The sequence below is a fragment of the Suricata suricatta genome, chromosome 3 (assembly GCF_006229205.1).
Source record: "Suricata suricatta isolate VVHF042 chromosome 3, meerkat_22Aug2017_6uvM2_HiC, whole genome shotgun sequence".
In the NCBI taxonomy this organism is placed as follows: domain Eukaryota; kingdom Metazoa; phylum Chordata; class Mammalia; order Carnivora; family Herpestidae; genus Suricata; species Suricata suricatta.
In genome coordinates this window covers 111,878,290-111,902,270 of record NC_043702.1, presented here as the reverse complement: position 1 = coordinate 111,902,270, position 23,981 = coordinate 111,878,290, and the positions used below count along the sequence as shown (strand labels likewise).

General features: G+C 38.5%; 1 protein-coding gene across 4 annotated transcripts in view; it reads left to right on the top strand.

Moving 5' to 3' along the window:
- AKT3 (AKT serine/threonine kinase 3) overlaps positions 1 to 23,981 on the top strand; it is a 284,903-nt gene that overhangs the window by 131,170 nt on the left and 129,752 nt on the right. For all 4 annotated transcript variants that reach the window (XM_029934844.1, XM_029934843.1, XM_029934845.1 and 1 more), the window contains one exon: positions 14,572 to 14,683. In XM_029934844.1, coding sequence (XP_029790704.1) covers positions 14,572 to 14,683 — 112 coding nt within the window. The remainder of the gene's footprint in view (positions 1 to 14,571; positions 14,684 to 23,981) is intronic.

Below are 23,981 nucleotides of genomic sequence, written 5' to 3'. Positions count from 1 at the left end.
ATCTTTATACTAACTTAAAAGCATTTATCTATTTATTTGAGTAAAGTTAACTGCAGCTCTAGGCCAGGATGTGGGGAAGGACCTTTAAACCTTGGAGTTTAGGAACACTCTGTGGAGGCATTCTTTTGGGTTGGAAATAATACATAATCAAGCAGATGCTAATGAAAAAATGAAATGCAGGGAGAGAGAAAAGAGACGAGGGTGGCTGTGTGAAAGTTTCATGGAGGAGAGTACATTGCCCCTTTATTACAATAATGTTGCTGCCCTATAATAAGGTCTTTCATTGCTGGTTCAGCTTTTTTCATTCATTTGTTTTGTGCTCTGCTTCCTGTTACTAATTGTCAGCACAATCGTCTTCCAACTATGAAGTCTCAGTGTCCTTTTGGACCAATTTGTCATTGTCTTTCTCCCTCACCCCCCAACCCATGCTCTCAGAATCTATTACTATGGTTGCATTTTTAGACATTTTTTATGTTTTAAAATGGCACTGCTTTTGAAACACGCCAGAATAGTTTATGATAATTGAATCATCCGACCAGCAACAGTTACTGCTTCCAAAAGCACACTCGTGAAGTTTAAAGTTTCTGTCTCTATAGGATATTCTTATAATGTGATTAAAAATAAACATGCATACTCTCTTTATAACAGTATTTCATACGCATTGTTTTCTTTGAGTTGCACAAGTGGTCCTGGGGGAAGAGGGTATTTCGTTTAACTGTATTCTTGACAGAATTCACCGATTATATGGAATTTCTTTGTCAATAGGAAGTTATATTTTTCTTGTTTTCCTACCAATGGCTCTTGATTCTTAGAGACTGTTGTAAGAAATCTGCAGGGTTGACTTACATTGACAAGCCTGAACAAATTCGGATATCAGACTCCAGGCATATGTTACATGTTACATGTTAATTCCTATACGGTTTTTAACATTTTGGCCAATGCATATTCCAAATGTGCTCTCTGCCTTGAACCACTAGTTTAATATTGACAGACATTTTTCAAATGTAATTTTTGTAAAGAAATTCTGAAACAATATTATTCCTTGACAGTTCATCTATCACCTAGAACTTTCCTGTTTTATCATGTGCTCAAAACATATTGGTGTTTCTAAGTTTCATATTCTCTAAATAGATAGCAATTATTTTTAATGCATAAACGCTAAACAAGTTTGGTCAGTTTACTTTGGGGGAAAACAGTTACTGTAGGTCATCTGTTTCTCTCGATTTAATTGCAAAAAACTGGGAAGTGTAGTATACAAAGCTTGTTCTAAAGAAAGAAAACCTCACTTCATCTCTTGTGAGTAGCCAACATTCCTAAAACAGTTCATGACATGCCGAGAAGAGCCAAGAATTCAGAGCTAGAAAACATTGATTAGAGATTCAGCTTTACAACTTAATAACTTGATGATTTTAAAGAAGTGACTGAAAAACCAGACGGCGTCCATTTTCTTACTTGTGAAATGGAAATGATGAAAACCCTCTGAAACTTTACTGGGAAGATGAAGGGGAAAAAATGCACAAAAAGTGTTAATATGGTGGTGAAGCAGCAGATCATAGGCCAAAATAATGAATTAGTACTTATTTATTTAAAAAGAATAAATTTTGGAGAAAGATATAGCAGAAAGTAAAGTTTCCCTACTCAATTCGGAAAAGATAGAAGATGAAATTTTTTTATCCTGTTGGAAATGAATGAACTGATGATTCTAAAGCATGCTCCTCATTATACCCAAGTTTGAAATGAAGTGTTTTTGTGCTGTAGTAAAGACCCAGAGGCCTCTTTATGGTTGTGATTGAAACTTTGTAGTCAGGATAGCTTTTTTGGAGTCAGAATTCCTGAATGGAAACCAAGACACCTCCGTCTTTTCCTTAAAGTTATAAGAAGTTAGTGAATGTTTTCCAGATCGGTCAAATTGTAATAATGACTCTCTGGTTATCTTTACATATTAATAGGATTGTTGGTTTATAATCTTCCAAAATTCATTTTTTTTTTTGACAGTTCTCTGCTTTTCTTTGAATGAATAAGCCTAAAACTCCTTTAACTGTTATAAATCGACTGCTGTCTCCTAGGGAAAGGACACAGGCTCCTAAGTCTTCGTGCCCTAGCTGTGTGATCAAGAATTTGATTAGGCTTTAGTTTTTTCAAATTGATGTCATCATCAAGATTTATTTATATGTACACATAGACTAAACTAGACACAGATTTTGAAGAAATAAGTAAGGTTGGTGGGGTTATAAAATAACTTGTGCTTCTCAAGGCATGTGACCTTTAGAATATTGAGATTATCTTAGAAGAAAAAGAATTGTGCTAAATTCTATTGCATCAGAAATATTTGCTACTTTAAAAAAAATGCCTAGTTATTCTGAGAGAGAGAGTGAGCAGGGGAGGAGCAGAGAGAGAGGGAGAGAGAACCCAAGCAGGCTAAGCTGTCAGCACAGAGCCAGACAATGGGGCTCAGTCTCATGAACTGTGAGATCAAGACCTGAGCTGAAACCAAGAGTCAGATGCTTAACTGAATGAGCCACCGAGGTGCCCATATTTGTAGTGTTTTCTGAAGCTCTTTTTGTCTGTTTGAATTCAGGCTGTGATGAATTAAACAGAACTGTTAGAAGTACCAGGTCCCCGAAGTTACAAGATAGTTACGGAGTTGCACTTGAAACCATCAGTAACTAATAAATGTGAAGTGCAGTAGATCTTCAGAAGTAGAGAGTACGGACTAGAATCATCAAGCTTTTCAGCGACTTGAATCTAGGTGGAAGGGAAGGAAAGTGTTTCAAGTGATGAAAGCAGTGGGAATGAAATCCTGAAATTAAGAATGATCAAGGAGTTTTTTAAAAAACAAACAACAGCAGAAACAGACCCATGAATACAGAAGAAGCTGATGGTTGCCCGAGGGGAGGGATGGGGAATGGACAGAGTGGCTGAAGGGGAGTGGGAGGTGCAGGCTTCCAGCTGTAGAATGAATAAGTCGTGGGAATAAAGGTACAGTGGAGGGAATATCATTGGTGGTACTGAAGTAGCATTGTCGGTGACAGCTGGCAGGCAGCTGTGCACTTGGGGGGAGCACAGCATAACATACAGACTTGTTGAATCACTGTCTTGTACACCTGCAAAAAAGAACTGGAGAATATTAAAGTGACAGTGAAGATAAACATTTATGTCAGGACAAAGTAGACATTGCTGTTTTCAATCAGCTTTCACATTTTTCAGACTCCACAAGCAATATCATACAGTATTTGTCCTTCTCTGGTTTATCTCACTTTGCATAATGCCCTCAAATGTTATCCGTTGTCATCCATGAAATGGCGCAGGGTATTTTTTTGTATATCACATTTTCATTATCCATCCGTCCATCATGGGGAAGTTAGGTTGTTTCCATATGCTGGCTGCTATGAATGATGCTGCAGCAAATAGGAGTGAGACTGCCGGATCATGTGGTAGTTCACTTTTTACTCTTGTTTTAGGAACCGTCATATAGTTTTTTGTAATGGTTGCAACCAATTTGTCTTCCCACCAGCAGTGTTGTGTAAAGGTTCACTTTTCCCGCAAGCCCAGAAACATTTGTTATTTCTTGTCTTACTGTTTCTAGTCATTCAGACAGGTGGAAGGTGATGCCTCATTGTGATTGTGGTTTGCATTCCCCTGAGGATGCGTGGTGGTAAATATCTTTTCATGTCTACTGGCCATGTGTATATCTTTGTTTATTCAGCTTTTCTGCCCGTTTTGTAATCAGATTATTTGTCTTGTATTTGTTGTTGTTGTTGTTGTTTTGCTTTGGCTTTTTTGGTGTTGCGTAAGTTATTTACATAGTTTGGATATTAACCCTTTATTGGGTATGTCATATGCAAATATCTTCTCCCATTTGGGAGGTTGTCTTTTTGTTTTGCTGAGAGTTTTCTTTGCTGTGCAGAAGGTTTTAATTTTGTTGTAGTCCCAATAGTTTAATTTTGCTTTGGTCTCCCTGGCCTCAGAAGACACATCTAAGAAGATGTTTCTTTGGCCCATGTCAGAGAAATTCTGCTGATGTTTTCTTCTAGAAGTTTAATGGTTTCAGGTCTCACATTTAGGTCTTTAACCCATTTTGATTTTATTTTTGCATATGGTGTGAGTTTTGTTCTTTTGTATTTTGCTGTCCAGTTTTCCCAACACCATTGTTGAAGAGACTGTCTTGTCCCGTTGTGTATTGTAGCATCCTTTGTTACAGATAAAATGATGAAATAAGTGTAGCTTTATTTCTGGGTGGACTGTCCTGTTCCATTGATCTGTGTGCCTGTTTTTATGCCAGTACCATACTGTGTTGATTACTACAGCTTTGTATTGTAGCTTGAAATCTAGAATTTTGATACCTCCAGTTTTTCTTTTTCAAGATCGCTTTGGCTATTTGGGGTCTTTAGCGTTTTTGTGCAAATTTTAGGATTATTTTTTCTAGTTCTGTGAAAATGGCTATTGATGTTTTGATAGGGATTCCACTGAATCTGTAGATTGCTAAGGGTAGTATGGACATCTTAACAGTTTGTTCTTCCAATCCATGAGCATGGAGTATTTTTTTTTTCATTTATTTGTGCCATGTTAAAATTTCTTCCCCCAATGTTTTATAGTTTTCAGAGTACAGGCCTTTTACCTCCTTGGTTGGTTATTTATTCCTAGCTATTTTATTCTTTTTGTTGTAACTATAAGTCTGATTTTTTTCCCTTAATTTCTCTTTCTGCTGCTTCATTATTAGTATATAGAAATGCAACAGATTTATGGATATTAATTTTATATCCTGTGACTTTACTGAATTCATTTCTCAGTTCTAATAGAATTTTTGGTGGGATACTCATTGTTTTTATAGTAAGAAATAAAGTTTAAGAAAGATTTGGGCTTGCTTGTGAGTGACTTTGAAGTCAGACTAACGGGGTTGACCTTTGTCCTGCAGAGACTTGAATGTTTTTGAGAAGAGTGACCTATGGAGTAAGAGTTTGAGGAAGGCTGCTCAAGCCTGTAGTCATACGTGGGCCACCTTGGACAGGGAGAAGGATGGGTGAAGGGAGACCCTCTCAGAGGCCATTTCAGGGATCCCCATTTTGGTAATGAGTGTATCTGGTCGGCTGTCAGCAGTGTAAAGAGACATTTCTGAAAGAATTGTTGAGATGAATGTTGCTTTAGCTGTGGGTCAAAAGAGAGTCAAAGATGAGTGTTTCTTGGGTGATTAGAAAAATGATACAGAAGTAAGTTGAATAGAAACACTGTGTCCATGTGGTAATTTTCAGTTTAGATGATATAAACAACTCAGAAAATGAAACCCTTTTAGGTACATTGAGAATGGGATCATAATAGGACCGTAGAAGAGCGAATCCAGCTTTGCCATATGGAAGGTTCAGGTTTGAGAGTCCTCAGACATCAGGTGACATTTGAGGCAAAGCCACCAGAGAGCATCCCCAGGATTACATCTGCAGCCCTCCCCGGGTCACTGAAGATCTTCCTGACCTCATTTCCTACCTTTTTCCTGAACTCCAGCGCCCCTGGACTCCTTGCCGTTTCTCCCACATGTCTGTGGGCTCCCTCCAGCAGCAGGTCTGTGCGCTTCCTGTGCCTTTGGCTGGACGCCACCTCCCACAGGTGGCTGCGAGGGTGCTTCCTAAAGTCGTGCCACCTCCCTGTCACTGAAACTCGTTCCCCTGCCTCATTTCTCCTCATAATACTTGTAAGCACGTACTAGGTAGTAAAGTGATTGTTTTACTTTGCTACAGCTTGGCCACTCCTCCACTCAGTAGAGTAGAAGCTTTTGGCCAAATAGGGACTTCGTTGCCGCCAGGACCTGGGTTGGTACCTGGAGCACCGCGGGCACGTGATCCTCACTTAGTGAACTTACTGAGGACAGAATGATCACAAAAGCACGGTTGAACACAAAGGACGGAGCCCAGTTCGGAGGAAGAGGCCCTGAGAAAGAAGACTCAGGAGCCGCCAGAGGGATGGAAGCAAAACCTGGCAAGCCAGTGTCCTGGGGGCTGGGAGCAGGGGACTTGCAGGACGGGGCCAGGAACGTCAGCTGCAGCAGAGAAATGGGGTGAGAACAGGGAAACGGTAGGATTTTAGGAGACATGGTAACCACGGCACCACTGATGGGTTAGGGAAAGATGACAGACGAAGGCCACCACCGTCGCTCATGGTTTTGAGTAAACGCAGTGAGGGGAGGACGAGCAGCACGCAGTGCGCATGCGTCTTGGTCGGTCTGTGTATTTACGGTTTGCGCCCCTGGGCGCATCAGGTGCATTGCGACCTGATGATGAGCTTGTAGGAGTGGAAACTGCGGCATTGGCACAAATAGAAGCGCGAGACGTTTAAGTTGTGAGTCAGATGATACAAAATAAACTGATTATTCCGGCAGTGATTCCTGTAAACTTAAATGCCCCATGAAATATTCTGAAGTTTAAATTGCATCAGATGAATCTAAGTAACTAGAAGTGCCTTTATTTTAGATAGTCTCATGTATATTTTATATTTGAAAAATAATTTCTTTCCCACAGTCAGCCATTTAAAAGGGTTTTTTAAAAAATATATATATTTTGAGGAAAGAATCTAATATTATTTTGGAATTGGTTTCCGTTTTAGACTTTAGATGATGGGAAATTTCAGACATACAGATAAAACAGAATAGTTTATTGAATTCTCCTGTGCCCGTTACCCAGGGTTAACAGTTAATGTTTTACCGGACTTAACATTATCATTTTGTTAAAGTATTTCATATAAACTTGGGTATTATGACATTTATCCCTGATTTCTCTGCAAACAATAAGGATCTTTACCACATAGTTACAGTACCACCGTCTACCTTTATTGGGTGGATCTTACTAATTTAGAAATTTTATTAATTTAGAAATCTTTAATAATATCTAAGAAGAAATTCATATTCAGATTTTCTTCAGTTGTCACCTAAAATAGCTTTAACAGCTGGCTTGTTTAACAGAATACATTAAGACTCTGATGGTCTAGAAGAGTTCTGGGTCCTATATCACCCCCACTTTGGTTCTGCATTCACTTAGCAGAGAGATGAGGCTGTGTGACCTGTGGAGAGCTCCCCCTTCTGGAATATTCTCTGGTAATTGCTTCCACAAAGTGTCATTTAACTTGTTAGGTGACAAAATTTGTCACCTGTTCTCTTGTTAAGTGTATTCATCTGAGACCTGCTGTGTTTAGGCACAGTGCTAGGTGATGAAACAGTATGGACCTTGCCCCTAGAGAACTTGGAATCTAATATACATTCTTGTTAGGGTCTTTTAAAATTTTACTGTTAAATCCCAGTTTCATCATACTTCAAATAGAAGTTTTTCTTATTTAGTTGAACCAAAAATGGTGCATATTATTTTTTTTCAGATTTGAACTCTACACAAGAGCAGGCTATGTTAAAATGGTTAGATGTCATCCTGTTTGATCTGAATAATCCACTTCTATTTGTTTTGTGGATTATTATCATAATAAGCTGCCCACTGTGATACCTGGGGATCATGGGTTCTGTGCCACTGTTAAATAGGATGATGTAGGGGCTCCTGGGTGGGCTCAGCCGGTTAAGCATCTGACTCTTGATTATGGCTCTGGTATTGATCTCATAAACCCCTGTGTCAGGCTTTGCACTAACAGTACAGAGCCTGCTTGGGATTCTCTTTCTCTCTCCTTTCTCTGTCCTGCCCTTGTTCACATGCATGTGTGCTTGCTCTCTCTCTCTCTCTCTCTCTCTCTCTCTCTCAAAATAAAAAAATAAGCTTAAGACAATTAGAATGATGTAGACCATCATTTATTGAAATGAAAAATTTGTAACATATTAAATGAGCAGAGCACCTATGTAATATACCTTATATGTAGTGGTCTCATTTTTATTTTAACAAAATGCTTAGAAAAGATCTGAAGGAATATATATTAAAACCTTAACAGTGGTTATACCTGAGTGGTAGGGTGCTGGTTAATTTTCTTTTCATTGTATCCATATCTGTTTATGAATTGTTCTGCAGTAAGCATAGATAATTTATACAGTGAGAGTAAATAAAGCAGTGAGTTAAAAACCAACTTGCCTGCACAACACTGTAAATGTACGTAATGCCATAGAGTCGTACATTTAAAAATAGCTTTAAAGTGATAAATTTTGGGGTGCCTGGGTAGCTCCATCAGCTGAGCATCCAACATCAGCTCAGGTTGTGATCTCAAGGGTTTGTGAGTTTGAGCCCCGTGTCGGGCAAATAGAATCTCTTATTATGCTTTTGTTTTTCATGTTGCCTATTAGTAGAACTTATTCTTTTATGTTACTATTTAAAGAGTTATAGAGGCTGAAATAAAACCTAATCTTTTAATAAGTTCTGAACAGACGATACTAAAAAAATTTTTATTTGGTATATATTTTTTTGATTTGGCATGTTACAGTCCCTCTAATTGGCGTCCAGGTTTACAAAGTGATTACGGCTTCAAATAAACTTGGGTGTCTGTGGTTCAGAATGTGTAAAAATAAGCAGAACACTTGAAATTTAGCTTATAGCTTAACTTGCTCAGGTGAATTTAACTAGTACAGCTAATTTAAGTACCAGTGTAACAATTGCTTTCCTCAAAAATAATATGGGTTATGATATAATAAAAGGTAGCTGCCTGGCATTTTATGTGAGAACACCTGTTTTTTTCTTGCTTGTTAAGTGACTACAGAAAGCATAGCTAATCGTTTGGTTAATAGTGTTTTAGAATTACTATTTGAAGCTGCTGCTTTTGATTTTAGAATTTTCACGTGGCCTATCTTGATTTGGGAATTTTTCCATAATTAAAATTAAAATATTCTTCTAAAGAAGTATTAGCTAATCTACTTATTAACCACCATTCCCTTTAAGAATAAAAGTCCCCTTTAAGAATGAGAGTTTTCAAACATGAACCATCTTCTGAAAACTCCCCTGTTTTTCTTCATTTTATGGGGAGCTGTAAGACGTGTTCATGATTCCATATTTTGGCTAACATAAAAGAACCCAAGGCTCACTTGTTTTTTTTTGAATGTTGCCCTTTTTTTCTTTTTTTTTATGAATTAAATATTTTTATTTTTATTTATTTTTAAATAGCTTACTGTCAGATTGGTTTACATACAACACCCAGTGCTCTTCCCCATAAGGCTCACTTGTTTTAACATGGCATTTGAAAATGTCAGCGGTTTGGAATTCAAATCCATCTGTTTGACCACATCTGTGTACGTGCAGCAATAAACCCGAGATGGCGACCCAGTGCCCTCTCCCCTCATACTGACCCAAGTACCACCTGAGTATCTTGATCTGGCCTTTGGTGGCTGCTTCTCTCTTTTACTGTCCCAATCTAATGAGTATTATTTAGAAATAGGAGAGTATTTCATATTGAAACATATAAAATATAGGTTTATTTCTGTTTTTACTACTTGCTCATAGGAACGTTTTTGTTCAGCTATGCTTCAGAAGGTCCTGATGGAAACCTTTGGACCATTAGTGAAATGTTACTTGATAATGACAGGTGTTGGAATGATTAATAACAGAGTTTGGTGTGTGCGGTAGGTTGTAAAGTTTCTTACTCATTTTAGTTGTTATACTATGCCCAGAATTGGCATAGGTCATTGAGTCCATGAATATGTAGCAAGTTTAGTCAAAATAGCCAAGTTGTGTGTAGCTCTTAGGTCATTATGTAATTTTTTTAGTATTCTTCCAAAACCATCCTCTATGTAAATACAAACATTTTACTCATTTCTAAGCAGTTCTCTACTAGAGAATGATAATTAATCCCCTGTTTATCACTTTTGTAAATTATAGTAATTTATAATCACTTAGAATTCCATATGTAATATTTTAAGTATGTTGTTTAAACATAGCATTGAGAAGTTTTAAAAAGTATAGCCCTTAGTCTTCACTTAGGTATAGTGTTGAAAATATGTTTCCTCTAAAGTCTTTCTTTAATTCCTGACAGTGCTCTTAAAGACAGAAAACCTGCGGGCTTGGAGGTTTGCTTTACATGGGATCACAGCACTGCTGGTGAGAGAGGCTGGAGTGGAGCTTGACACTCTGATTTAAAGAGTTTTTTTAATGTTTATTTATTTTTGAGAGAGAAAGAGAGAGACAGCATGAGCAGGGGAGGGTCAGAGAGAGAGGGAGGTATAGAATCTGAGCTGTCAGCCCAGAGCCCAACGTGAAGCTCAAGCCAATGGACTGTGAGATCCTGACCTGAGCCGAAGTCGGATGCTTAACCAACTGGCCCCCCAGGCACCCCTGACACTCAAACTCTGCTCTCTCAGTCACCTTAACATCACCACAGGAGTGACCGGAAGTAAACTGAAGCACAGGTGAACGTGGATCGGGCACTCTTTCTTCCCTTATCTCTTCTTCCAATTTCTGCTGCTCACAGTCCGTAGAGCTCACTCCTCGGTTTTCCTGCCAATCTTGGGTCTGTCTTCTGTTTGTTACTTTAAAAGCCACTCAGTCAGTTGTTGAGTCATGAGGTATGTACAGTGTCCCCTACATGCTGTCGTGTCCTGGTGCCATGGGGGAGGGTCCGCACAGGATTCCTAACTTGTAAGTGGTTTCCCTACTAGGACTCACTTGACCTGCATAAACACTGACCGGACACTTAAACAGGAGTTTTGTGAAGCAGGAAAGGCGCAGAACAGTGGTCTTCACAAACAATCAGATTGGGTCTGTGCTTTATAGGTATAAACTTACACTACACTGATTTATCATATTTATAGCACCGTGTTTTAGAACTTTCAAATTTAGACAAAACATATATTGATATTCTGTATTTGGTGTTTTTAATATTCATATTTAAAAAAATTTTTGTGACGTCGCTGTACAGTACGTAACTGGGAGGGAGTAGCTTTTGTGATCTGTGGATTCTACCACCTTTTCATTATTTTACGCACCACCAGGTTCTTGCCTTCCTCCTTCTCCATTTTGAGTTCATCAGTTGGTTATCTAAATCAGGGTGCCATGCCTCCTCTCTTCTGCTTCTTGCTATCCCAAACTTAACTTGGTTAAAATACATGTTTGCTGAAACACAGTCCTTGTATGCCCTAGCCGCACCCATGTAGCTGAGTACATCTGGGAGAAATACCCAACCGTGAGAACTCCTGATCGTGAAATTCCAGTGGCCCCTGAGGCCGCCCTGCTGTCCTGTTACATTTCTCCAGTCTGTTCACTCCTCCATTCTCCTTGAGGGCTCTTGCATCTCTTCTCTCTTCTCAAAGACCCAGTGCATCCTTTTCCAACCTGATTCTTTTTTTTATACAATTTTAAATGTTTGTTTATTTTTAAGCAAGAGAGAGAGAGAGAGAGACAGAGCATGAGCGGGGGAGGGGCAGAGAGGGAGGGAGACCCACTACCCAAAGCAGCTCCAGGCTCTGAGCTGTCAGCACAGAGCACCACATGGGGCTCAAACCCATGAACCGTGACATCATGACTTGAGCCCAAGTTGGACGCTTAGCTGACTGAGCTACCCAGGGGCCCCTCTTCCAACCTGATTCTTAAAGATGGCGTTATATCCCAATTCACTGAAAAAATAGAAGCACTAAGAAAAACTTGCATGTATACCCTTGATTGCTTTGGGGCCCTTTTATCTTCATGTCTTGGTCTCTTACTAAACAGTCTGTACTCCAGACTAGAGCCAGCTCTCTACTTGTTTAGCAAATCCCATCCCTTCTTATCTGTATAAGGAAATTGCTCCAGAAACTTGCTTCTCTTTCTTCAAAACTACCTTCTTGTTGGATCATTACTGTCAGAATTCGTCCAGCTGGGACACTTATTTATTAAGTGTCTGCTATGGCAAAAAACAGTGGTTAGGAACAGATGGGCACAGTTCTAGGTGCTGAGTCTATCAGGGCAGCTTACCTTCTTGTTGGGGAGATAGACAATAAACAAAAAAAGATACTAAACTATTTGATACATTTGTGGGTGATAACATGGTATGCAAAATGAAAAACTAGAGCCGGTAAGAGGTTGGGGAGTCCTGGGTGAGGGGTGCACATCACAGTATTCTGCAGCATGGTCATGCGAAGGTGCGATCTGGTCTGAGACGTGGAGCTGGGGAGGGGCCAGCTGTGGGCTGTGTGACGGGACAGAATGCCAGGATGAGAGCGCATCTAGGCCCAGGGCTAGGGGAGAGAGTGTAGTGCCTATCTCAGGACACGCACCAAAGCCAGTGTTACATGGGAGAGAATACTGACTAGGTTGGGAGGTCAGAAACAAGCTCGGTGGGTGGGAGGCCCGGATCATGCAGGGCCCTTGTTGATCATGTTAAGGCCTTGGTCTTCTATTCTCAGTGAATCAGAAGCATTGCAGAATTTATTCTTGCAGGCGATCACGTTAAGATGTCTGGCTGCTCGTGTTGAGAACAGACTGCAGTGAGGGGCAGAGAAAGCTACTCTAGAGTTTTAGTCGTGTTCACCTGAGAGATGATGATGGCTTGTTACCATACAGCAGAAGGGGTGAGACGTGATCCTGGGTCCATTCCGAAAGCAGGGCCAACAGGACTTCCAAGATGAGATCCGAGAAAAGGGTGATTCCAGGGCTTTTGACCTGCACAGTTGAGGGCACAGAGGTGCTGTCGTCTGAGATGGAGGGAGCTAGAGCAGAGGGTGGCAGAGGGGCAAGGGGAGGAATAAGCGGCTCACTTTTGGATGAGCTCAGATGTCTTTTTAAAGTTTTTATTTAAATTCCAGTTAGTTAACACACAGTGAAATATTAGTTTCAGGTGTACAAAGTAGTGATTCACCCTGTGTTCCTCGTGACTAGTGCCAAGTTCGGATGTCTTTTATTCATTTTTTTAAAAATTTCATGTCTTTATTTTATTTTTTGAGAGAGAGAGAGAGACAGAGAGTGAGCAGGGGAGGGGCAGAGAGAGAGGGAGACACAGAATCTGAAGCAGGCTCCAGACTCTGAGCTGTCAGCACAGAGCCTGACATGGGGTTTGAACCCACAGACTGTGAATCATGACCTGAACCGAAGTTGGACACTTAACAGACTGAGCCACCCAGATGCCCCAATGGACATCTTTTAGAATACAGTTTCTACTTTCAGAACGGATCTAGCCCTTGCACATTTCTGAGTAGGAAGAACTGGTTTTATGGCACCGGGGGAGGTTTAGGCATTTGGCGGTGAGAGTCCAAAGTAGGACCGCATCTCCAGAAAAGTCATGTCCTGGCAAATCCTACCAGTATCAAATAGGAGCACCCCCATGATTTGAGTCTGGATGGTGGAAAAAAATTAGGAAATCCAGGAGGAGAAACAGAATCAGGAGAAAAGATAGTAGATGTTAGGTATGGTACCAGTAATCCAACCAGATTGATCAATCCACTATAGAGTTAATCATGGGTGTCATGAAATACAGATCCAAGATAGAAAGAAGTTTGGAGTTTTAGATTGGTAAACCAAGAGATGATGGCTGAAACCATGAAATCTTGTTTGACATGTGAAGAAAACTAAGCAGAGACCCTTGGGTGAATGATCTTTATAGGTGTTAAGAGTCCATAAAGAACTGGTCCAATGTGGTCAGTGACTTGAGTCCTATAAAGACAGAGATGGAGGTCGATAGTTGTTAATGATGGAAGGATGACAGAACAGATAACCAAACACTGAGAAAACACGGTTGACTTTGTCAGCTGTGGGGAAATTGTTTCTTTCCAAAGAGCAGTGTCCGTAAACAACTCTACCCTACTCTGTCTTGTTGGCCCCCAGCACGTGTCCTTGAAGTCCAGCTCAGTGTATAAAAACCTGATAACGAAAGCTGACATGTTTGACAACTCATTATGTGTTACGTGCTGTCCTCGGCATTCTACTGATTTATTATTAATCCCCACAGTAGTTTTATGATGTAGATACTTGTTTCCCCTTTGGTACTTGAAGACCAAAAAGGTTAATTAACCTGTCCAAGGTTACATAGTTAATGGTAGGAAAAGAAGTTGAATCCAGGAATACCGGTCTTAGAATCCACACTTTTAGCCACTACAAAATGCTCTTCCTCTTCTTTGAAGTCTTCTGAGATATTCCCTGACATAATTTATCACTTTTGATGAACTGGCTCTGCTTACTGAGAGTTTTAGGTGGTGTATACTGTCAAAAGGCTTATAATCTAGGGGTTAAGGATTCCTTCCTAAATGATAAATAATAATATAAGATAGTCTATACCAAGTGAAAAAATTAAGGTACAATAATAATATGGAGAGGTGAATGTTTGGTTTAAGACCAGGTTGATATAAAAAGCTTCATGGAAAGATGGGATTGGATCCAGACCTTTTGACTGTAAGTGATTGCAACATGGGTAGGGGTGAAATCAGCGGCCAGCCTTCCAGACAGTGATAACGGCTAGAGCAAAGTTACAGATATAGGACAGAGTGAGATGTGTTTGGGGAAAGGCAGGTAGTCCAGTTTGGCTGGTAACAGAGCACATGGCCAGATGGATGATGGATTGGAAATACTGAGGTCAGGTTGTGAACAATGCTGAACTGGAAAAACCTGGAAAGCTGAGAGGTTGCACAGAGTAGAACTCTGTAGTTCTCAACTCTTTACTTCCTGGTTTTAATGTAAGTATATTCAAAGAGACATTTTATGTCATTTCTAGAATGCCAGTTAATGAAAACAGAACGACCAAAGCCAAACACATTTATTATCAGATGTCTCCAGTGGACCACTGTTATAGAAAGAACATTTCATGTAGATACTCCAGAGGAAAGGTAAGAAATTCGTTTTTCCTATTTTGTGAAAAAGCTACAGTCAATATAAAGATATATGTGTGTCTGACTTCACCATTTGTAAATACATGTGCACATATTTGTAAAATCCGATAGCCCCTGAATAATTCAGCTTCTTGTGTAATAGATGCATAACAGAGGCTTATGGCACCCTAAGTCAAAACCTCCAGAACTGCTGTGAGATGCACTTCTTAGAACATAGTACATTTAACAATTAAAGTACAAATTAAGACATTTTCATAACTAAACTACCTTTAAATATGGTAGAATTGTGTTCATATTTGGAATTCTGAGCCTGGTAACAGCAAAGGGTTCGAATAGCATGACATTTTGCTGGTGGCTGCCCGGAGTGTGGCATTGAGAAGGGTTCTGAGATGGGGCTGAGCTCCATGAGAAGAAGATCACAGGATGGATGGGTGTGAACTGTCCATGCTGCTGGAGGAGAGTGACGGCTTCATATTTTCCGCTTGCTGATCTGTGCATTTCTGCACCACTGCCCCCCGTGCTCCCCCTCCTCCCGATTCTGTCTTCACAGCCTCTTTTCTGGTGGTCTGATGCGGACTTAGGTTTAACAACCACAACCACCAAATCACTCCCCTGCATGGATATTATCATAGTTGATCCAAATCAGCAACTCTGTGAAATTAAACATTAGCCCTATTTTCCAAGTGAGTAAATTAGGTCTTGAGAGACTTGTCTAAGATTTAAAACAAAAATCAAAACCAGCCTCCCCCAAGACCTAGTAAACAGTAAAGTATTATTTTAATAATACCCTTTTGATCAATAAACAGTAAATGGTAATGTGTGATTACTTTAGAAAAGAAAGAAAAATGGAAGCAGACTAGAAATCACTCATAATTTTATAACCAGAGTTAAGGACGGATACTTTCTTTCCTACACTTCCAGTCTTACTCTGTGCAGATGTATTTAGGTCTTGAGTATACAAACAATTTGATATGTCTTTTCTCCCCTGTCCACCCTGTCTTCCTTGGGCATTTCTAGATGCCAAGTCCTCAGTTTCCTTCTGCTTCTGCTCATAACCATGGTTGGGCTAATACCTATTTATCTGTCAGATCTGAGCTTAAAATAGCTCATTTCCTACAAAGCTTCAGAGTCGTAGACAAGGCAGGCCCCCCCTTCTATATACTGCATGTCTCTAACAACTCTCATGCCTCGTGTATCAACCACTGTAACCTCTGTTTGCTTTTCTTACTGGACCACGAGATTCTTGACTAGCAAGGATCGTTATCTTCCTTGCTCAATATTCTATCTTTACAGCACAGTCCAGGAGCTGACGTAGTGTTTGTTGACTGGCAGAATGAATGGCTCTTTTTCCATGTCACTGTATATTCTTTGAAAATGCGAGTCTTTGTGGATTTATGACATCCCATTGAAGCATGATTAATTTTGCCATTTATGTTTTTGCAAAGCTGGATTTACGCCATAAGATTTCATAAGATAAAGATTTCAAAATAATTCCTACAATTATATCACACTACTTTTATGAACAACAAGGTTTTATTTGCATTTATGATTAGAAGAATGCAGTTTTAGTAAAAATGAAAAACAGCATATTTAGATTTGCCATTGGAGTGTTTTTCTATATTCATCTTGAATCTGGTGTCTGGAGATTTTATACGACTTTAATGTTAATGAAGACTTACAAAGATGTAGTGAGACTATAAAAGCTATATATTTTCTGTGTTCTGTCTGCCAGTCTAAGATCCATCCTTGCTGTAAATGAAATATATATCTCTAATCTGTGTTAAAAAATGTATTTGTTTTATTGGGCGATGGAAGTTTGGAATCCTAATTTTTTTTCCCAAAGGATGAGACCACTGTTCAGCTCTTTTCTTTTTATTGAATAATCCATTTTGTCCTCACGCATTATGGATGGCACATATAAATAAATATATGTATTTTTAGTGTTTTTTACCCCCCCACTTTGATGTTTGTCATTCTAGCCCTAAGACCACATGGTTTTAATTACAGAAGCCCTATAAAGCTTTAAACTTTTAATGGAAAGAATAGGCCATAAATAGAAGTAAGAAAATTAAGAAAAACAATTTCATGAAAAAGGAAACCTATAGTAAAGCATTATTACTGTTTGTTTTTCAAAGTGTTCTTACTTTTGCAGGCATAGCATCTGCAGATAATAGTAATTTTGTCTCTTCCTTCCTGATAGGACAATTACTTTTTTTAATTCTATTTAAACATTTTTTAAACATTTATTCTTTTTTTTTAATCTTTAAAAAAATTTTTTAAATTTATTTTTGAGAAACAGAGACAGCGCAAGCAGGGAAGTGTCAGAGAGAGAGGGAGATACAGAATCTGAAGACCGGCTCCAGGCTCTGAGCTAGTTGTCAGCACAGAGCCCGACGTGGGGCTCAAACCCATGAACCGTGAGATCATGACCTGAGCCGAAGTCAGACACTTAACGGACTGAGCCACCCAGGCACCCCTAACATTTATTCATTTTTGAGAGACCTAGAGGGACGCAGCATGAGTGGGGGAGGGGCAGAGAGAGAGAGACACACACAGAATTGGAAGCAGCTTCAAGCTCTGAGCTGTCAGCACAGAAGCTGATGCGGGGCTCGAAATCCTGAACTGTGAGATCATGACCTGAGCCAAAGTCAGATGCTTAACTGACTGAGCCACCCAGGGGCCCCTACTTTTTTGTTTTTAAACAGTATTTAATCATTTACATGGTAGCAGATACATTTGGTTTTCTCTTTGGTTTTAATGAATGCATTTCAAATTATTCACAGTTAAATATGATTTTTCGTATATAGTTTATTTTGTCATACTGGAACGTCACCTTACAGACACAGATTGTTTTCCTTTCTTAGAGCTAATCGGGTTCATTATCACCATGATGGCCCTACTGTGCTCGCGTCCACATGTTCATGTGTGCACATACAGCCCATTCTGTTACAGCCGTGCTGAACTGTACTCGGAGCTTCCCAACTACTGAGTCCATAGTGGACTCTCACATTGCCTGTGGCTCTTTCTGGCCCTTTCCGCCCCTGTGCCAGAAATGTCTTCCCTACTTGTCTCTTTCTGTACCGACTCATCTTGTCTGTCTCCCTTTACAGATCACTCCTCTCCTTCTGTCCCCGCTCAAAACTTAGGGTTGTTTTTCTTAGAACACCACTGTTCTTAGTGCATTCTTGTTAGTCATTTTACCTGTAACACTTTGTTATACTTCCTCATAATACCAAGGTTTCCCCATTACCCTAATTGATACTACTCCATGGCTTATTTGAGCTTTAGTAGCATACATGTATTAGATGTCTTAATTAAATGTTTATTTTTAAATAAATGATTAGCTTGCAAAAATTGTTTTGTTTTCATATAAGTAGTATATTATATTACATTAAATTAAATGAAAAAGATAAGTTTACTTGCTTCATTAGGGTCTGCATTCTGTCTTCCAAATTAAGTAAGTACATTTTCTGACATTATTTAGAAAGTAGAAGATTGCGTGCTTTCTTTCATTAGTGTGATATTTGGGCCCAATATTGTTTTGCAAAGCATACATATATATTTTAATTATGGTGAATGAGGTAATTTAGGTCAGTAGTCCACCTAAGAACTCCTAGAAAGGGTGAACAAAATGTTTTAGAACAAAACAAAACAAAAGGCATACAAGAGCCAGTTTGGCTGTGAAGACTTATGGGATCAAAGCTTTATGGAGGAGTGAAATCCAGAGAGATGAGCCCACTTTTTTTACTAGGAGTGCCTGCCACTTCTAGAAGTGTCTGAGATGTTAACATTTGGAGTAGCTGTCAGATCTCGGAGTCATGTTCTGGAAGCCAGGACCTACCAAAGAAGGGTCATGGTACATCAATACCTTGTAGGTTGGCACTAGAAGAAAGTATAACATGGATTTAGATTTACCTTTTCAAGATTGAAGTCTAGCTTGAAATTATTTCACATCTTAAATATGCTTAACATGATCCACTTTTGCTAATCTCCTACAAACCTGTTAAAAGCAAATATAACTAATCGCAGACTATTTACATTTTAATGTGATTTTTCGGTATGCATTAAAAAAATAAACAAGGACACAAAGATACAAAGATTCACAAACCACAGCGACAAAACACAACAATAGAGTCAGGTTATCAGAAAGAAATCAAAAGAAATCTGTGTTAGTACTTTCAGGGAAATAAATGTGAGAAATTCAGAGAGCTAGAAGTTATAAAAAAGAATAAAATGGGATTCTAAAATGAAAAATAAGATATTTAAAATTCTTTGTGCTGGTGGATGGTTTCAACAGTGGATTAGGCCTAACATTAGGAATTCAAATCTAGGTTATAATAATATTCCATAATGAAGAGATAAGGATAGAGAATAAAAATAAGTCAGAGTGGAATGTAAGACAAAAGGAATGCAGTGAGAAGGTCTTATGTTTACATAATTGGAGTCTCGAAAAAGAAGAATAAAGAATGGGGCACAAAGTATTTGAAAATATAGTTGCTGAAAATTTTTCAAAATGGCTGAAGATACCAAACCACATCTTGAAAAAGTCCAATAAAGTCCATGCAGGAACAAATACAGAGAAAACCCGCTCAGTCCCATTAGTCTTTAGGGAACAAAGACAATGAGAAAGTCCTCAAAGCAGATAGAGAGAAAAGATAATTTGCCTTCAAAGGAGCATCAGTTAGACTAAAAGATGACAGAAGTAGAGATAATTGACCTAAAATATATAGGATAGAATGATAAATGGAGATAATGGAATGATATTCCCAAAGTGCTGAAAGAAAATAAGTGCTAATGAGCAAATAATTTCAAAAATGAAAGAAAGATGAAAATCAGTCAGATATTTTAGTAAGTTCAGTCAAGCATTGATAGAATTTCTCACCAGCAGACTTGCAGAAAAGGAAATACTAATAGAGTATTCTTCATACACAATAAAAATAATCCCAGATGGGAGAAGAGATACAGGAAGGAATGAAAAACAAAGTGGTAAGTAAGTGATAAAACCAAAGGAATATTGATCTTATGAATAATAATATTTTGTGGTTTAATTGTATAAAGATAAAAAATCTGAAGGAACACAAAAATTGAGGTTGAGGGGAAAATGGACTTAATGTCTTTTGATGTCATTGCATTTTCTTAGAAGACTTGAAAGTATGAACATGTTTGTTATATTAGATTTTGCTAAGTTGAGGATGAATGTTATAATTTCAAGAATAATTGCTAAAAGGAAAGCAAGAAACTGATGACTACACTGCTAATATGAGGAGAAATAGTGTCATAAAAAATTAATCCAGAGTACATTATGTAGGCTGACTGTATAAAGTTAATGCTGTCTATAAAAATAATATTTAAAAAATGGTTGAGAAGCCAGCAGGAAAATTGAAATGGAATTGTGAAAAAGTCTAAAATAATGTAACAAAAATAGGCATGGAAAAAGAAAGGGGACACATAGAAAACAGTAAAATGGTAGACTTGCATGCAAGCATATAAATAATTGCATTAAATATTAATGTTAGGTATCATTTAAAAGGCAGAGAGTTTCAGAATTAAAAATATGAAGACCACTTATGTATTATTTTTAAGAAATGAACTTGAAGTATAAAGACAGCTAAATTGAAAATAGGGACACCTGGGTGACTCTATTGGTTGAGTGTCTTGATTCTTGATTTCACCTCAGGTTATAGTTCATAGGTTTGAGTTCCACGTCAGGCTCTGCACTGATGGTGTGGAGCCTGCTTAGGATTCTGTCTCTCTCCCTTTGTGTATGCTGACGCGTGTGCTCGCTCGCTCTCTCTGGAAATAAACAAGTAAACAAACAAGCAAAAAGACATAGCTAAGTTGAAAATAAATGGATTGTACCTCTTAAAAATCGTTGGGTCAAAATAAAAATTCATAGGAGCCATTAGAAAATTGTTTTTAAATGAATGATTATGAAAACAAAGCATATTAAAATCAGCGGGATGTAGCTAAATGAGTTCTTAGAGAGAAATTTATAACATTAAATACCTATACTGGAAAAGAACCAAGTTAAGCCAATAATCTAAGCTTCTTTTTTTAAGAAACTAGAAAAGTAAACCCAAAGTAGACATCAAAAAGGAAACAGTATTGGTCAGAAATCAGTGAAATAGAAAACAAAAATAAAAATCAATAAACCAAAACTAATTCTTTGAAAAGAAAAACACTAAAGGAATTAAGAACATATTGAAAGATCATTAAAGAAGAGAGAGAGAGAGAGAGAGAGAGAGAGAGAGAGAAAAGGAAGACACAAATGACCAGTATCAACCCAAGAAAACATCAGAAAACTTGAATAGCCAATATCCATAAACAGAATTGAGTTATTAACTTAAAACCCTTTCCTCAAAGAAAACTCCCAAGTCCAGATGGCTCACTGGTGAATTCTTCAAACATTTAAAGAAATATTTATTACCAGTCCTACACAATCTATTTCAGAAAATAATGAAGAGAATACTTTCCAACTTATTTTATAAGGTCGCCCTTATTTCAAAAACCAGGCAAAGGCATCATAAGAAGATAGAACTATAGTCTAATATACTTGTGAACATCAGTGCAAAATCTTAACAAAATTTTGATAAATCAAATTTGGAAAATATGGAAAAAGAATAATACATCATGACCAAATGGAGTTTATCCAAGAACTCAGTTGCATTTTCTCAAGGCATTCAACTAAACTTACTGTATTGATAGAATAAGGTAGAAAAACTACATGGTCATCTCAACAGATACAGAAAAGGCACTTGCCAAAATCCAGTACCCTTTTATAACTAAAACAGTCAGCTGACAAGGAATAGAAGGGAACTTACTCAACTTCATTAAGGATAGCTATCAAAAACCTACAGCTTATACAATCCTCAAAGGTAAAAGCTTCATTGCTTTCTAAGATCTGGCACACATTAAGAATGTCTTTTCTCACCACTTTTATTTAACATTTTAATGATGGTCTGATATAGAGTATTATAAGGCAAGAAAAATAAGTAAAAGGCAAATAGATTGGAAAGGAAGAAGTAAAACTCTCCTCATTTGTAGACATGTTCACATATATAAAAAGTCCAGAAAAGTAAGGGTATTAGAACTGATATATCAACTTAGTAAGGCTTCCGAGTACAACGTCAACATACAAAAACCAACTTTATTTGTAAGTGCTACTAAGAAAAATTAGAAAATTAAACCTTTTAAAAAACCTCCACAGAAGCATAAAGAATAGATAACTCAGGAAGAGGTCTGAAGAAAGTGAAGAATGTTGCCAAACATCCTAAGAAAAGAGTTTAAACTATTTCATTTAAGGAAGATGGCAGAGTAGCGATATCTCGAGATCACCTCTTCTCATGGACATGCCAGTGCTGCAATTACATGTAGCACAACAGACTTTGGGAAAAACCTGAGGACTAGCAGAACAGCTCTTCACAGCTAAAGTTATATTTTAAATACCATCTAGAGAAGAGTAGGAGTTAATGGAGACAAAGTTGGGAACCACACCCCAGACACACTGACCCACAGGCAAGAAGTCCTGTGGGAGGACATGTATTGGGCACCCCATGCCCTGGGGTTTTGCACTGGGAAGGCAAGCCTTCGTAGCTTCTGGCATTGAAAATTAGTGGGGCTTACCTCCAGTAAAGTTGGAGCACTATAGATAACAGACACTATTCTTAAAGGGCATACACTATCACTCTCTCTGAGACCCATTACAGCGGTGGTAGTTCCTGGGCTGTACATGAAGGAACTTTACTGATCACTTGTAGGATTTGGCTGGAGGCTGAGGGATTGGTAGGAACTTTCTCTGGGAATAAAGAGCTGGTAGATGCCATTTTTCTGACCTTTTTTCAGCATAGTTGATCCTCTGCTGGCAGGAAACGGTTCTGACATTCTCCTTCTACCTGCTAGCACTGTGTCCACCTGCCCTGTGGACTTGTCCTGGCAGGTGCCCCTCAACACCCACTTCTGCCCCTCCACACCCAGCAGGAATCCCTCAGAGGGAATCAGCAGCAGTCTGATTTGTCTACTCTGAAAGGCAGCATAGTGGAAGACACCCAAGCTGAACAGCAAAAAGTAAAAAGAATCTAAAAATATGAACATAAGCGGGTGCTTGGGTGGCTCAGTCGGTTAAGCGTCCAACTTCAGCGCAGGTCATGATTTTGTGGTTGTGAGTTCCAGCCCTGCATCAGGCTCTGTGCTCACAGTTCAGAGCCTGGAGCCTTCTTCAGATTGTGTGTCTCCCTCTCTCTGCCCCTCCCCTACTCGCGTGCATGTGCATGCTCCCTCTCTCTTTCTCTCTCTCTCTCTCAAAAATAAATAAACATTAAAAACATTTTTTAAATATGATCATAGATAAGGAATATCTGGGGCAACATCAAACGTAGTAACATTTGTGTTACAGACTTCTCAAAAAAGAAGAGAGAGAAAAATGGGGAGAAAACTTCTTTAAAGAAATCATAGTGAAAACTTCCCTAACCTAGAGAAGCAAACTGGACTGCCAAGACCAGGAAGTGCAGAGAGTCCCAAACAAGATAAACTCAAAGAGACCCACACCAAGACACACAGTAGTAGTTAAAATGCCAAAAGTGAAATATATAAAAATAACCTTAAAAGCAGCAAAGAGAAAAGCAACAAGTTATATAAAAAGGAAATGCCATAAGTCTACCAGCTGACTTTTCAGCAGAAACTTTGCAGGCCAGAAGGGAGTGGCATGATGTAATCTAAGTGATGAAAGGAAGAAACCTACAACCAAGAATACTCAGCAGGATTATCATTCACATTGGAAGGAAAGATGAAGAATTTCCCAGACAAATGAAAATAGAGTTCATATCAATTGAACCCGCCCTATAAGAAATGTTAAAGGGACTTTTTTAAGAAGAAAAGAAAGACCATAATTCAAACTAAGAGAATGATTTAAGAAAAATTTCACTGCTGAAATCAAACATATGGTAAAGGTAATAGATCAATCACATATTTAAAGCTAGTATGAAGATTGAGAGTTGAAAGTAGTAATCTCTGATGATTGCTTGTATTTCTAAGGGATTGGTTGTAATAGATCCTTTTTCATTCATGATTTTGTCTATCTGGGTGCTCTCTCTTTTTTTTCTGAGGAGTCTGGCTAGAGGTTTATCGATTTTGTTTATTTTTTCAAAGAACCAACTCTTGGTTTCATTGATCTGCTCGACTGTCCTTTTGGATTCTATATTGTTTGTTTCTGCCTTAATCTTTATGATTTCTTTTCTTCTGCTGGGTTTGGGGTGCTCTTGCTGCTTCCTTTCTAGTTCCAGTAGGTTCTCTGTTAATT